Source organism: Haemaphysalis longicornis, unplaced genomic scaffold, assembly GCF_048455015.1.
Source record: "Haemaphysalis longicornis isolate Haplotype H1 unplaced genomic scaffold, Haemaphysalis longicornis Haplotype H1 scaffold_5, whole genome shotgun sequence".
Classification (NCBI taxonomy): domain Eukaryota; kingdom Metazoa; phylum Arthropoda; class Arachnida; order Ixodida; family Ixodidae; genus Haemaphysalis; species Haemaphysalis longicornis.
Genome location: NW_027526385.1, coordinates 2431670 through 2448206, shown reverse-complemented (window position 1 = coordinate 2448206; position 16537 = coordinate 2431670). Strand labels below are relative to the sequence as shown.

Genomic DNA, 16537 nt, shown 5'->3' with positions numbered 1-16537 from the left:
TCATTTTGGTGACAGCTTACGTTCCGTTGTATCACGTCGCTGCAATCCAATCCAATCCACCAAGTTTGTTTTAAAAAGTTGTTGATTGCATATTTTAGTTTTAAATCGAAAAATTATTACGCCTCAAAATACGGCATATAAAAACTTGCATATAATACTGTTTGTGTACAGAAAACAAGACTTGTTTTCAAAATTTATTGGGTGTGCGTCCTCAGCTGACTGCGTTACTGCAATGGTGCGCAGGCTAATGGCGTCTCCGAATTGCCGTTTCGTGCTCGTCTGTTATCGTCACACTTCTGGCCGGCCCAGCTGAGCAATGTGACAGCGCCTCTTCGGCTGGAAGCGGTTTACAACGGCGGCGATCCAATGAGTGGGAGCCGTTGGTTCGTCAGCAAGTCCAAGGAGGCCCGCCGTGAGCGGGCCCGAAATCACAACGACGACGAGCGACGCGGCGGCGATGACTACGTCCCGTCGCACCGACGCGGTTCCGACCGGGCCCGCGAACGTTCTCGCGCGGCCCACACAACTTCAAGCCCCGACCGCAAGGACCCCGGAACCCGGACTACCAAGAACTCGGACGGCGGCCATACGCAGCTCGTCTTCCGACGCCAAGACCGCGTCAAAGTCAAACAGCGCACACCCGAAGGCTCGCCGCGCCGCGATGAGCTCAAGGCGCCCTCGTCCAAGTCGCGCAATCGAGATTCAAAGAAATCAGGTTAGTGCGACTAAATTGTGTGCACTCTGGATTCAATTTCGAGCCTACGCTTCGCGCGACGATAGTGGAACGAGACCGTTGTTTAGCGTACGCGTTGCGTCACGTTGTTTGGACGCCCACCCTCACTCAGTTCCGTACTATCTCCCGCTTTTGATGCTTGCGTTCATTATCTGTCCTCCGCCTAGATCGTCAACTTGTGGTGTCGATGCCTCTTTCGGCGCCTGTTCTGACGTCGCTGCTCGACGTTGTTTTCGACCAGCATCCCGATAGTAAACACGCGCCTCTCCATTTGCTTTGGGATGGGCGCAGCGCTGCGAGGAGGGATTGTGCGCGTTGGGATTCGGAGACAGTTTCCCTACGGCTAAACGCACCCGTCAGCGCTAGGCTCGGAGAACGTTGGACGTTCGCTCCACGTGGACGCATTCGAACGTTGGTCACGTCAAGAGCCGCCCGTAGTCAAATAGAAACCGTGATCGCAACGGCGTGCGCCTTCGCGCCGACTCCAGCTGCTACGAGCGTTTCAGAGTAGCGCGGAAAAACTTTTTGCTGTTTTCTTTTTAACGTCTGCGTTAACGCGGAAAGCGCTGAGCTGGCGTGCGCTACCGTCTCACGTCGTGGTAGTGACTTACCTTCTTGGCGTACCGTGAAAGAACAAGCTCTGGCAAAACTGCGTGTGCTAACGTTTATGGTGCATAATTATTTTGAAACGCTCGAGCGTTGACTGACGCGCAGCCGAAAAGCGCCGTCACGAGGTATTTTCGTAGTAGATACGTCAACAGCTGTGTGCGCTGCACCTGACGAAATATAATTTTTCGTTCGAATCGCGCCTGTGTTGTTGCGAATGTATTGAAACGTTGTTTTTAATAGTAATCGAGTGCCGTTGGCGTGAATAGAAAGGCCTCTTTCCCCCCTTCTCTCCTCCTGCCCCCCGAGAGCGCAGGCCGTGAGCTTTTATCCGTGGCCTGACACAGCCAATCAAAACACTAGAGCTCCCATCATGGGCTGAGTGATGCAGCCATTGTGGTAGCGACACTCCAACACTCGCCGCAGCCGTGAACACACACAGTGCGTGGCAGGGCTTCTGGGAGCCTCTATGCGTTTCTGGGGATGTGGCGACGAGGTAACTGCATTTGTGCTCTCTGCTGTCGCTGTCTCTGTTGGTTGTGCCTGTGTCCTTGGCAGCTACACCTGTTCAGTGGCCCCACCGTTGGACTCTTGCGTTCTCCTGCCATAATGACAACATCGCGGTGTAAATTGGGACAGTGAGTGTGCTTGCTGAAAGAAGGGCCTCAGTCAGAGGAAGGTTGTACTTTGCATTGGGATGCACAACATGTACAGCAGGGTGTCTGAGGACGCTTCTCTTAATGGTGTAATGCCGTTTTTTTTCTAATTGTTGTGAAAAAGTCATCATTTTTCGGGTATTTATTGTCATCCTGATTTTTCGAAGTCTGAGTGGGGAATTGAGCAGCATTTGAATGTAGGTGTTAGTTTCTAGATGCCTTCCTAGTGACACCAGTGTGTTGTTCCGAGGTGCTGTGGTTGTGAGGGTGAGGCATAGCAGGTAGCTCACTCAGCACAGGACATTTGGGGGTGGCAAGCAAGCACAAGGGACATTGCTGCTTCCGAACAGCTTTTTAGAGCGTGCTCTTTTTAAAAGCACCTGCACTTACCACACAATCTGCGCAAGTTTTTTGTTATACCAGTGGGACAAGCAGCTGTGTGGTGCTAACACCACACATTTAGAGCTCTGCCTCTGGGTCATACCAAACAGTCTGATCTGTGTGCTGGGCTGGTGGCCTTGTACTGCGCATTTGTTTTGAAGGGAAGGGGCTGTCCGGGTGCGCTAATCCGACCAACCAGACACCAGAGCTAATGTGTTGGCCAAACAGAGCACTGAAGGAATATGTTTTCTGTTTTTATCAGTTTTTGGTGTACTACTCATAGACAGTAACAAAAAAAAAGTGCTTCATTGTGTAACCAAAATAAGAGTTTACGCAGGGAATAAGGTTTCTTTTTTCTTTTTCTTCCCTGAGACCGTATGGGTGCTGGGTAATGGATGTGAGTTCCCATAATTTTGGGCAATGGTCGAAGGGTGCATTTTGTCCGGGGGGCAAGACTGCATGTGTCCCCCCCCCCCGGAGTCATCCTTCTCCACACAAAGGGGCTACATGGGCAGCACAGAACAAAATGCAAAGCGTGCCCTGTTTGTGCTGCTGATTTGTTCCACACTGCTGATAGCAGCCTGCACAAGGGGATTTTGCATGATTGACGATCGTGCATGGGCCGGATTGCATTTTACCCCGTAGCAAAATTTGTGCTGCGGCCGCAAGCTAGGTTTCCAGTTTTTCTGCCACCAGAACCGATTTGGACCTAGAAAGACAACACGTGTGCGTGACACTGAGTCTCCACTGCAATCACTGAGCAGGTTGCTGGGGGAGGAAGGAACGTCAAAACTTTGCACAAAGCACAACCCGCCCACGAGGCTTGCGTGTGCAGATCGCAGCATTGTGTAGATGTCCGCAATTCATGAGCAGTGCCGTTGTTTGTAGTGCTTGCTGAAAACGACACATGGGCTGACGTTGGCAGTGCACAGGGCACCTGTTTCCTGCTAGCGGCCCCAGGTGGGCGATTTGAAAGCCCCCGCACTCTGGTATTTACTTCTGTGCCCGGCAGCTGGACAGTCGAAGGCAGACGATGGCAACAGCGCAACACAGAGGCAGGGCCTTGGGAACTACCGTATTTTCTGGTGTATAATTTACGTTTTTTTTTTCTGAAATTTTCTTTGGTGCGTCTTATCCACCGGTGCAACTTATGTATGGAATAAATCCGGTACGTGGTGGCTGCGCCTGGTCTGCACTCGAAAAGATGCCTGTGTGCTGCGTGATGTCAGTGCACGTTGAGACACAGCTCTGTGGTCTAAATGAATGAATTATTTGTGAGCGAGTTGGAAGAAGAAGGCTTTGATGGTTTTGCATAAATGCCATCTGTGTGTATCAATAAACCATTTTTGAGAAGTTACTTCTGTGTAGACTTTGGACCGTATATGCACATGCCTAGCTCTGCTTACCAGGGATGCGTTCAGAGTCGGCAGCCTCTGAATTCTTGTGCTTTGTATGGGCATTGTCAGGCATGACCTCTCATTTGTAGCCTCATTGGAATGACCGCTGTTTATTCGTAGCTGTGGGCTTGGCTGATGCGAGCTTCGGTAGACATTATTTTGCTTCTTTGAAGGTCTGCTTGGTAATTTTGCAAGTTTGCCCGTCTCCGCTAAGGGCACAGTAGTAGACAAGGGCACTGCCAGCTTTCGGCCGAGGTAGTGACGGTGCTCAGCAAAATGGGCACACTTCAGGTGGAGCAAGGGTTGCAGCTGAAGAAGAGCAAAATGTGAACGGTGGAAATGATGCAGTTGGATGCCGGAACTCTCTTAACCTTATCAGTAGCCAGGGAAAGGTGCTGAGGTGGAATTGGAAGTGGAGTGTGACAGTGCACGTCTCCACAGAGGACGGTGGAGAGACGTGCACAACACACTTCCAACTGTGTGCTCTGTTGGGTACGTCTCAGTTTTCCTTCTTCTAGGAGCGTGTGTCGTTCACAGTGTCGACATACCAACTGGGCCAACATGGTAGTGCCCTATTGGTTGACCTGAAGGATGAGATGGATGCTGTTTTAGTCAGGCCCTGAAAATGCACAGCTGTTGTGCTTGGGTAGACAGTTGACATGTGCAGACATGGTCCCAATGCAGACCCTTGTGACGCATCAGGAGGGAGGGGTAGGTTGTGATATAATACCCCTGATTGCTGCACGGGGTTGCCCTCCAGTGAAGCGAACTCTCCAGCGCTTGCCGATTGAGATAACTTCAACAAATGTGGGTTTTGTGGAACTGTACAGCATGGCTTTGTGATGTCCAGAAACGCTGTCTGCCTATCTATGTACCATTGTTCAAAACAAGGGCAACGGCACAGATATGAACTCCGTCAATTCACCCGAGTGAAGGCTGTACTGTAAAGTTGTGGGACTGCTGGTCGGAAGATGTTTCCTGAGGTTTCAATGTGCTGTACGTTTTGTAGCATGCATGTGTTAGGGAGCAGCCAGTAACGTGGCTGCTGTGTGTTGGCTTGGTGATTAATCCAAGGTTTTTCAGAAAGCCATTTTGCAAAAAGTGTTCTTGATGACACATGCTGCGTAGCCAGAGGAAGTTGTTTTTGCCCTCGTGTGATGAGGATGGGGATGATGAGGAGGTTGGGAGCTTTCCCTTAGCAGTGTGTTGATTGACTGGCACAACCTTTCCCTTCAGCGGTTATAATTTCCACCCGTGCCTAGCAGACCCTATCCCCTTCACCCTAAATTTCGTCTATGCAGGTGTGCGTACTGTCGGCAGGAATTCAGTGCTAGCACACCCCAGTGCGTGTTAGTTGATACTCCTGCTGACAGACAGCAGCACAGCACGCACACCATGGGGCGCATTGCGATACACAGGCCCCGTTCGGAGGAGCCTCGCGTCGTGCGTGCTGTCCCAGCAGCAGCTGTGTTTGCGAGCACCGCACGTCTCCCTGCAGGAGGAGGAGGAGGGGAGGAGGAGCTGTGGGGGGGCTCCCTGCACGTGTACAGCGAGGCCCCCGCGTGGGCCCTGCGGGAGCTGCGGGAGCGCATGACGGCCTCGTGGGTGGCCAAGCACCAGGGCCACGTGCGCCGGGTGCTCGAGGAGGGCCTCAGGCGCGCCCGCATGCCCCACGACGCCCGCCTCGAGCTCACCGCCTGCCTCGCCACCTGCGGCACCCTGCTGGCCGGGGACCGGGGCCGCGAGTGAGTGCTGCTGCTGCCGCCGCCACCGCCAGGGGGGGTGCCCACTGGGCTCAGTCGCACTGTTGGAAGCGCAGAGGACCTTTGTGGGGATGTAGCTAACAGGCTGTATGAGTAGACTCTCGTGTTTCCTGGCTTTCACTCGTTAAGCACAAGCTGTGTTGGGATTCAGCAGGCATTCGAGATCCCCAGCCTGAAATAATCCAGAGCCTTCCTTTGGGGCGCACCCCATAGGCCAGGTGGAGCTTTGGCATGTCGGGCCCCCCAAACATGACATTGGATGACACGTAGACAACACTGATGTGTTTAAACATTGCTCGAGCAAAGTGCTGCAACAAAAAGCTCCACAAGCGGAAGCATTGGCAATTGGCGGAGGATGGTACACCGCGGCTGTACTGAGCCAAATGGTGACAGAAACATGCCGTTTCTCTTGACGTCTTAAGACTGCCAAATTTACTGCATATGCAGGCAGCGCTTGCTTGACAGTATGCTCTTGACCCACCTGGTGCAGGCCGGTGGAATTTACTGACGTGGTGCACTTTTGTGTGCATGAGCTGTTCTTCCTTTCTGCCTTTTGGTCAAGAACTGACACAAAGCAATCAATTTCTAACAAAATAAAAACACTGAATATGTTATAATAGCAAACAATACAAACCCAGTCATTTGGCCTAGAACTGAGTTTGTGGGAAGTCTTTTTTAGTGTGTGTGTGTGTGTGTATTTTCTCTGGTTGTGGCCGGAGGGCTGACGTTGTGCGTGCCTCCTGTTTTGACTTGCAGCTTTGTGGAGTGGCTGCTCAACCTGTACGACACAAACATACCAGACGAATCCCGGATTTGCCTACTCAAGGCCCTGCTGGAGGTGAGGGGCTTTGCCTTGCGCTCTGAATGCTGCCCAATGGTGTGGCAGGCTTGCTGAATCGATGCTCTTGAATAAAGCAGAAAGGTTTGGACCTCGCACCGGCGGTTTGTGAGTACGTCTGGCGCTGGTGTCTGCAGTCGTGACGAGAAGCTCTTGTGAGGGTTGTCTGGTGTGCGTGTCCCCTGCACTCATTTGTGGACGGCAGCCTGGACCAGATCAAGAGCCCTGTTGGGTTTTCCTGCCTACTGTCACCCCCTGCACTTGATTGAGCCCTGCTTGCATTAAAGGAGTACTGGGTTCCTCTTAAGTAAGAAGTGCGCCACCACAGCTGCCTTGCCAGAAGGGGACACGGGAGCACGTTGTTTGCTTCCCTCCAATAGCTGTGCAGTTGTTCTGTGTCCAGCCTTCGTAACCATGCGCGCACGTCTCTGGGGGCCCTTGCACCCGTGCATACCACATTCCACGTGCTCTCTGTGTGGGCCATCTCTTCTGTGCGCACAAACGAGGGACGTCTTCTTTCCCTCTGCTTTGTGTTGATATGCACGAGTAGTGCTGCCGTAGTGTTCAAGCAATGGTGAGTGCTATCTAAGCGAGTGCCTGCAGCTCTAGGGTGTCTCTCAGGAAAAAAGTAAACTTAAAGGAGCCATGAAGACAAAATACAAGTTGGGTTTATTAAAAAGACAGCTTATTCCCGATAACAATAATACCAATATCATCGCAATCTTCGAACAAATAACAGAGATATTAAAGAAAACGTGTGAAGCGTTGCGACCCCCTAGCCAATTTCCTGCAACTTTTCTACAACGTCACGGAACCTTGTTTGTGCGATTGGCGGCCGCCAAACTGACCTGTTGCGACGACTTATGACTGGACGTCTGTAATGGGGCCTCTAGTTCCATTTGACCGCATCACTTGAATGCTAACATGCTGTTAACACACTGAAAATTATGTTTTGTTGGCCCGTATGACGTCATTCTTGCTCATAACACGTCGCTGTGGTGCAAATTTGAAAGTTTGTAAATACTTTTTGCTTTTTTTTTCCGTTAAAAAACATCTTTTGTGGCTGTAATGGAGCTGAGTGAGATACTGAATCCTAGTTCTTTCAAATTAAACGAAGGTGTATTTTGTCTTCATGGCTCCTTTAAAAGCGGAAGGTGGTGGTATTGATCTCTGTTTTCATCCTCCCAGGGAAGAGCTCACGGCAGCATTTTTGCGTGCCTTACTCCCAGCTGGGATCTGTTGACGTTGACACTCGTGTGTCCTGCCTCAACTTGCAGGTGCTCAAGGGAGACCCTCAAGTGGCTGCTGACATGCTGCAGGTGAGAGGCTCCCTTCTCCTCGCCCGTCTGTTCTTGCCACGGGGAAGCAGGCAACGCCAGGTTGCTTACTTCCTTGGGGGGGGGGCATTGAGTGCAGAGGATTTCTTCCCACGTCACCTCGGCCGAAGTATTCTGTGCTTGGGCTGTCAGTTGGTGAGATGCCTGCTGGGAACAGAACTCCCGCTGTAGAGATGGAAGCATTATTTAGGGCTACACACCTGTCATCGTTCCTACAAGAGGCTAGCAGCAAGCAAGGCTCTCATGATTTGGAGCGCAACAAAAAACACGGCAGAAGAAACAGAGTGGACGAGACAGGCGCTAACTTCCAACTATTTCCAATCCAGAAAGAACTGCTGCCCTACGGATCGACGCATTCAAAAGCAGTAAAAAGGGCCATCGCTTCGCTCACCTCGGAATCTGCGTTGCAAAAATCGTGGGCTCACGAGATGCAGGACAGTTTTATCAATCACATTGGCAGGCTTCACTCGGCCGGTTTCCCTGGCACTGTCGTCGTCGCTGTGGCAAAGACGTTGCTCAAAAAAGTGAAAAGAGAGAAGAGGGCCAAAGATATATCCTGTCCGCAAAAAACGGATGTCATGCCGTACATGCACAGAGTGTCTCGCAACATGAAGAAGGTCGCCGAAAGATACGGGATCACCCTTGCGTTCTCTGCCCCGTGTAAACTTGCGTGCCTGTGCTCGCGCATACCGGGTGAACGCAGGAAGAAGGCATGTGGAAAAAAAACACTCAAATCGCTACGTGGATTGTGCTGTTGGCATTGTCTACGAAATTCCGCTATCTTGCGGAGAGTTTTACGTTGTCCAAACGAACCGTTGCGTCAACGAGAGAGCCAGGAAACATGAATTGTCGCTTGGAAAGGATAACGGAGCACATTTGCCACCCACTCTCGTGCCTGCATTTGTGAGCCACGGTTCAAGGAGATAAAAATACTAAACAAAAGCAAGAACAGGGAGGCGAGGGAATCAGCGAAGTGTATCATATCAGGGAAAGAGCCGATGACTGTGTAAGTGATACCTTGATTGCTCTGTGCAATAGCGAAATGGGCTTTCTGAAAAATGTGCTGTAAACATGTCTGTCTTTGTTTCATCTGTGTATGTGTACGATCCTTCTCTCTCCCCCTCTCATTTCCTAGGGAATATAAGCACGTGCGTAGCTGAATAAAATGGTTGGAAGTTAGCGCCTGTCTCATCTACTCTGTTTCTTCGTCAGTGTTTTTTGTTGCGCTCCAAATTGTGGCAACTATTCACCAAATAGCCCATCAAGAAGTTCTTCCAAGCAATACTCTATTTGCAACTACGTATTTGGTTTAGCAACCAACCTACTTGTGTTGAATCAAGACTGGATCTAGTGAGATGTACTTTATTGAAGTTCACCTAAAGAGTAGACACACTTTGATTGTCTTTACGCACACTGCTTGAGAACACATGTTCCATTGTTCTGGTCAGCCGCTGGTTTTCACTGTTTGGGAGCGCACTGGTGCCAAGCCTTTGACAAGAGCACGCTCGCCTCTTAGTGCTACTGAGGCTGCTGGGAATGGGTGAACGTAGGCCCTACATCCAAGGCAGGCGCAGAGGCAAGGCCTAGTTGCATCTACTATGGCCGTAAATGCAGTGCAAAAAACGTGCTTGCACATTTCAAGCGTGCAGTGTAGACCATTTATAAACGTAACCGCTTATAGTGCGGGACCGGATATAACGCGGGTTTTTGTGACTACCGGTTTGCCTCCCATAGAACTCAATGCATAAGCATACCGCTTAAGATGCAGTTGGCCGAAGCACAATACCGTTTATAGTGCAGTTTTTCGGCGGGTCTGCTGATCGACCGTTGCAGCTGGGGCATCGTTTTAGGTTAGCAAAAGAAAAAAAAAAAAGATGAAATCGGCCATCTGACGCAGCACGCACCCCTTGCTCTCCTCTAACTTCGACACAGAAGAAAAAAATAGGCACCCTTTAGTTCGCGCGTACGTGATAACCACAGCTGTCCTTGCTTGATGCACTTCGGAAGATAGCGACCGACTCCCCGTCCACGCGTGGCAAGTTGTTTCTATTAATCGTGAACCGCATGGCCCATTTTCGCACACGAATTGTGCACATCGGCGTTGCGCGTGCGTTTTTTTCATGCTCGCGTCTACGATTCCGCGCTCGCGGTGGCTTCTTCGCGGGGCAGTGGGAGGAGCCTGACGACTTGCACCAATGGAAAGACGCGCACCTAATGGCGGGAGATTCGAAGCGCTCCGAGCCGGCTAGCCGCGCCAGAGGTGTTTAGGCTAAAGTCCCTCGATCAGATGAAGGCTTACCACCGCGGTATTTTTTGATGGGCACTTTCACAAGCAGCGTATGCGGTCACATTATCAGCTCTTTTCTTGGATGAGCATCTTCGCTTGCGCCTCGTGTGGCATTTAAGCGAACGGTTAGAAGTGGTCGCTGGAGCTGCCTGCACCGCTTAACGGCCAGTGCCGACGCCATGTTGCCGCCTCTTACCGCACCGCACACATTACGCCAGTTGTATCCGCGCTGACGTCGCCGCGCTTGCGGCGTGCGCTGCACGTTTTCGCGAGAAATCGCTCCATGCGGTTCACGCTTTAGAACGTTGTGCAGATAAGCCACCGCTCTTTCCGAACAAGCGAGCCGCGCGAAGATTTCCACCACCAGTACGTTGCGCTGATAAGCAGCCGCCTTCGGCATCGTGAACACCAGGTGGGGTAAAAAAAAAAATCCCACTGGCCTTTTTTATCATGTCCTGCGGCATCTTCATAGACGCAGAAAACGCAGCCGTGGTCTTTCAAAACACAAACACAATGGAAGTTAAAGCCGCACTCGCCGTTTGTAAGACCGCGCTTTTGCGATGTGTGAGACCCTGCAGCAGCCTCTGATGTTAAAAATAATACGAAATAAGGACCCTGCCTTCGTTTTTAGGTGCTGTGTGTTTGGGTGATAAAAAATTTAGTATGACTTGGGAGGTAGGTGGCAATGTGGCTGATTTCGCGCACGTTTTGGTTATAGTGCGGTACCGCTTATAGTGTGGATTTTTGCGGCTCCCGCGACATATGTTATAAGGTTGCCCAATGTTCGTGAGTGGGCTCCGATCCCCTGAGAGTTTCCAGCTGACCAACGTGCAGGGGTCGCAGTAAGTGGTGCCCCCCTTTGCTGGTGCAGACGGTGATGGGGCGGGCGCAGAGCATGCTGGAGTCGGCCGAGGAGTGCGAGCTGCTGCTGGCGGCGTGCGCGCTGTCCCTGTGGTCAGCCGAGCAGGACCCGGAAGCCTTTGCGGCAGCGCACTTCCACGACGCCGTGGACATCCTGGTGGGCTGGCACATCGACGCCCCCTCGGAGAGCCTGGCCCGCCGCACGGGCAAGGCCCTGCGCCAGCTGGGGCCCTTCTGGGCCGCCGACCCGCCCTTCTGCGCCACCCTGCTGGGCCAGTTCATCGAGGACCTCGAGGCGTACGCCGAGGACCTGGCCAGCGTGAGCACTGCTGGGGTTTGAGTCTCGCCAGGGCTTGGCCCGCTAGCCGAAGGAGCGCCTGCACTGTACCACGCTGCTTCGGTTTAACCTCGTTTGAACGGGGCTGGCTTGCTTGCCAATCGCTGCACCAGAACCGCTGCCCACAATCGCGAGGGGGCCGTGCACTGCTCGCAGGGAATCTTGGCCAGTCAGGTGAACGAGCGTCGGCGTAATGCACCGTTGCGTGGGTTTACCCCGCTCCTCACATTGCGGAGAGTTCAACTGTGTAAAACTGGGTGAGTTGACGGGCCTTCGTGGTGACAACAACAGTGCCAGAGAAAGAGGAGACTCTGTTCTTGGCTTTCGTAGCCTTCGCCTCCTCTTGGGCTGTTGTCGCCACGGAGGGAGTGTGGCCAAGTGGTGTGGCGCCACTGCTGAGGCTGCGCACCACATGGGTGCTTCTCAAGATGAGCGCCGGAGAAGATAGCACACCCTGGCTCAGCCGTAGCTAGGCAACCGTGTGTGTACCCTGGAAGGGGTTCAGTTGCTGTAACCAGTTTGACTAGAGGCATCGGCACCGGGCTTTCCCACAGGGAGGTGTCAGCAGGCTCTGGGGCGGTTGAGCAGCTGGGGTGCAGCCCAAGTTTGGCTGCGTGGGCAGCTGAGACGGCACGCATCCTTGGTTGCCGTGTGTGGCTAGCCTTGTGTAGGATGCGCCCGCAGCAGAGTCCTGGTTCCTTGGTGTCGCAGAATCCTTGTCTGTCCCATCCTGCTGCACTGTGTAGTCCAGCATGTTGTGGGCATGCAGTAGGGAGTGTCCATTGTGCCTAGAGCTGTTGCAGGGGCAGTGGGAGGCATTCTGGGGAACTGGCTCCAAATACCCGGTATAGCGCCTTAGCTTTCTCAGGTTCAAATTATGGTGTCTTACTGGTTCCTGTACCGTGGTTAAGATTACTGTGAGAGCTGTGGACGATGATGCCTCATTCCAGTATAGAGTTCAACCAACATCAATGGGCTGGTGAAAAAAGGCTGCTTAAATGGGCACTGGAGTCAAAATACAAGTTTCCCCAGTTCGATAGATTAGCCCACCAAGAACACGAATATATCACTCTCACAAGTAGCCTTTTTTTTTTTTTTTTTTTTAACTAGGGTATAAAATAGCAATGCTATAATAGCAATATACCGTATTAACTCGCGTAATCCTCGCACTCGTGTAATCCTCGCACCCCTAATGTGAGCCACCAAAACTTGGATTTTTTTGGTTCCTCGCATAATCCTCGCACCCCCAACTTTGAAGCGGCGAAAGTTGCTTGCTCGCGAAACCCGCATGGTGCACGCGCTCCTCAACGCGCGCCCTCCGCCGGCGCCTCTCCGTTCGGCGGAGAGCGCTGTGTATCCAAGGCCATCCAGGCGCCCTAACAACCTGCATGGTTACTCCCTGACAGGCGCCCTAACACGCTACTCACACTGTCCTTGAGCCGGTTTCGCGTGCGCGCAACTAGACGGTGTTCGCGCTGCCCACTGTCGTGTCGTCGTGTCGCCGTCGTGGTCCCGTCGTTGAGCGGAGTCAGTGAGTCACTCGCGTCAGTGGTGGATAGCTCGCTGCCATTTTGAGAACTTTTTGATCTCTTTGTTGGGAAGAACGCCAGCTACACTGCCGCTTTCAAATTGAAAGCGATAGAGTACGCGATCGAACACAGCAACCGCGCCGCTGGCAGGCACTTCGGCATCACCGACTTCAACGTGCGTTACTGGAGTAGGGCACGCGCATGACGACGACGAGATAGGGCGCGCGCGAGAAAGCAAAGGCGGCAATTTCATGATCGCTGATCGACGGGAGACTGTTTACGTTGGAAATAATAAAATAAAAAGAAATAGCTGCTGTTGGCAACACTGAGCTTACATATACAAAAAAACGACCGCTACATTTAGCGGGACTGGCAGAAGGCAAATTGGCAACACTCTGCACTGATTTTTTTTTTTTTTTTTCCCCGCATAATTCTCGCACCCCTATCTTCGCATTGACTTTTCCGAAAAAAAAAGTGCGAGAATTATGCGAGTAAATACGGTAATAGGAAATAGCAATAGCAGTGGCAGGCACTGCTGCCACTGACTATACCATGCAACGTGCACCAGGAGTGCTTAGATTGTCTGCCGTGTGCAATGTTTTTCCTGGCTGCCGTTGGATGGAGCTACGTGTCCATACTTGGGGTGGTGGTACCGCTTTTCGGGCAAGCGTGAGAGCTTCCTCGAAAGGTTGGTTCCACACCAACATTAGCGTGGCCTCAAAAGGACATTGTTTTTCTTCAGCAAAGCATCAGTACTGATCCCATTTCCCATGAAGGAACACTTTGCCTAGTGGTCCAGAGCTGCAAAAGACGTGGGAGTTGTGGGAAGCATGACTGATTTGACAGAAAGAAACTGATCAAACTGCTTGGCACGGGTTAGTGTTATATTTGGTTGCTTCGACACCGCTATACATCGCTGCTGCCTTGCTTGCTTCCAGTTTATTGTAAGGCAAACAGAGCCTGCAGTTGCTGCTTGCATCACATTTGATCAGCGTTTGATTAGGGATTTCTCAGCAGTAAGGGCATCTTGTGGCACTGAATCAGCGCTGAAATGGCTATGGGAAGGTGGGACATTTGTTTTAAACGAACCTCCTGGTTGCCTTCAGTGTCCCTGTAACTGGAACTGTCCAGTGAGCACCAGAAGAAAACAGTTCTAGAAGGCCAGTGTTAACTTGCCACATTGAAATGCAATTTGCAGCGTTTCTTTGTGTCGTGAATTGACTTAAGTGTTCTTCATGTTTTAGCACTGTGAAGAAAGTGCGGTTGTTTGCCGGCTTTTTGGGTGGTGTGCAGCAGCCAGCCAGGAGATTTGGAACCCTCTCCCGATTTGTACTGCTTGTCATTTGGGAGCCGTTTCGCATAATGTGATCGTGTTGGGGACGTAAGCAAGGGCAGGCGTACTGTGTGTGGGCTCTTTGGTTTTGCCACAAGCTGGGCCAACTGCAGCCATAGCAGGGGGAGACTACATTAGAGACTACGCTTACAGCTGAACTACAGGGAAATTCGCATTGCATTGACAAAACTGCATTGAAACTTGGAAGCTACAAATTAAAATCTGGAAGAAAAACTGGGAGAGGTTTGCTTAAGCTGCGCAGAAAAATTGAGAGAGCCTTTTACCAATCATGGAGAAAAAGAAGGTTATTAAAGCCAAGACCTCTGTGTAAAAAAAACTTGTTTGGCAGAAGCATATTTGCATTGGGAACAGCACCTTGTCGGTGTGTGATTCCAGAGCTGTTCATCTAGCTGAAGTGTGTGCTCCAGCGAAGTTCATTTTGATGCACGGTTAGTGTACCGCCCTCTTGATGCTGATCTGAGGCAGGCTGAAGAGAGCCGTGCCGTGTGTTATGTTTCAGCTTTCCCCAGACACACAGCCAACCTTGCACGCGAGGGTGGTGGGCACAATTTTTTCCCCCTAGCATTTTGCCTTCCTCACGTAAGTGACTGCACTGCTGCCTGCCCTGCATTTTGTTGACTGCTGCAGCAGTGACCCGTCGTACTAGCACTCTCCCCTCCCCCTTACGCTTGCTTGCACGCATGTTTGACGTCGCCACCCCCCTGAGGTGCTGGTGCTTGACCTGAGCCTGGGTGGCGGCTGTTTTGCCTTCTGTGTTGCCCCCGTAGCACAAGAGGAGGCTTTCCCGGCACCCGTCCCGCCCGCCCATCCTGAGCGTGAGTGTGCATGTCCGCCTCTTCTCTCGGCTCGCGTGCTGGCGCCGGCATTTTCCTCTCCCCTGGCTCAGCCAGCCGCTGAGGGGGCCACGCATGTTTCCTGTGGAGTGCCTGTCGGGGGCTGCGACTTGGGCTGTGAGGGGTTTCTATGGGGCTGGCACAGCCTGTGGGTGGCTGCGCTCCTCGAGGGATGCATTGGAGCAGTTTGAGGCTGGCTACGCTAGATGGTGGAAGGCACTTGTGAGCACCCCTGCGCTGCATGTTTATTTATTTATTTATTTATTAACATACCTACATTCGCCAAAGGGCATTGTTGTAGGGGGGTGTGATACAGGAAAATAAACACAAAGAATCACACGCACGGCATAATGGTAACAAGGAAAAAAAAAACAAATAAAAACCAGCGCAAACAGAAGACAACAGTGACACAATAAAAAAAAACAAAGAAAGGTTTTAGATAATATGGCCATGCTAAAGTGCTGCCAGGGCTTCGCATACCGAGATTACACCGGACACAATGGATAAATACAGATAACAGCAGTACACTAAAAAGAGCAAAAAAATACCCATTCAAGTCATGTTGTGCTCGTGTGCAAGTGCTGCCAAAGTGCAGCGGGAAACAGTTCAGTGGGGGCGGCAACAACGTTCCATTCTTTAATCGACCGGGGGAAAAATGACGCTTGGAATGTAGATGTGCAGCCCAGGGGCAACGTTACTAGAATAAACTCAGTTTCGGAGCTCCGCATCTCCGCCAGCGGAGGAGGGTGGGCCAAATGGCGGTCGCGAGAACTAGCGGCGCTGCAGTCAAGTCTTGCGCTACTCTCGGGGCGTCGTCTGCTACTGCGGCGGCGGCGGCGGCGGCGGCGGCATGCCGCGGTGGACTGCCGCGGAGTTGCTCGCGGCGGCTTTCTAGTAGTGCTATGGCCAAACTTAAACAATTATCATCCTTGCAGTCGACAAACTGCAAAATTAGTCATCCTTCCAGCTGACACCCCACATCACATTTGCGCACTGTTTACGTAGATATGCATACGGTCGTCTCTATGCATTGACTTGCGTGCGTTGCTCATTGGTTGGCTGATTCGACGGTGGGCCTATATTTGAGCTGTGTAGATTGCGTGCAACTTCCATATACGGGAGTTTCTTAGCGAGTGAGCATTTTCAGCGTAGTTCCGATAACTACTGAGCTGTCTTATCTCGACCAAAACCGACCCAACACGTTTGTAAGATAGTGACTTTATGTTTATTTTACTTTATATATAATTTATTTCACACACCTTTTGTTCGTTGCTTCGTCGTAAAAACTCTCGAAAATCCACTGCTTTGAAGGCAGCGTGACAGTTGACAATTTATCGTTAGTGTGACACCAGGGCAACTCTGAGTCACGGCAGCGTTGCTAATAACCGCTTGCCTTTCGTCTTGCTGTTCTACTTCCGGCGGCTCCTCCGCCGAAGAACTAGGCACTGGACTTTTGCGGGACACCGTGCGTTTTTGGGCTGATTTGCGCCTTGATCCCGAAAGTTTCGGCTTCGTTATATGGGGTGGAAGTGCTGGGAACAAACGCGGAATGGGACCGGGCGCAGCTCCCACTTTCCGCGTGCTATCAAAATTTCTTGTCCGGCAACAACATGATGGTAGTGCTT

At 51.7% G+C, this 16537-nt stretch overlaps 1 protein-coding gene across 1 annotated transcript in view; it reads left to right on the top strand.

The window, feature by feature from the left end:
• The first annotated feature begins 241 nt into the window (after positions 1-241).
• The window catches only part of Nonc (serine/threonine-protein kinase Smg1), a 112993-nt gene continuing 96697 nt past the window's right edge, over positions 242-16537 (top strand). Inside the window, 6 exon segments of the mRNA XM_077669770.1 lie at positions 242-715; positions 5272-5518; positions 6293-6374; positions 7652-7693; positions 10870-11178; positions 14847-14894. Coding sequence (XP_077525896.1) covers positions 367-715; positions 5272-5518; positions 6293-6374; positions 7652-7693; positions 10870-11178; positions 14847-14894 — 1077 coding nt within the window. The 5' untranslated portion in view covers positions 242-366.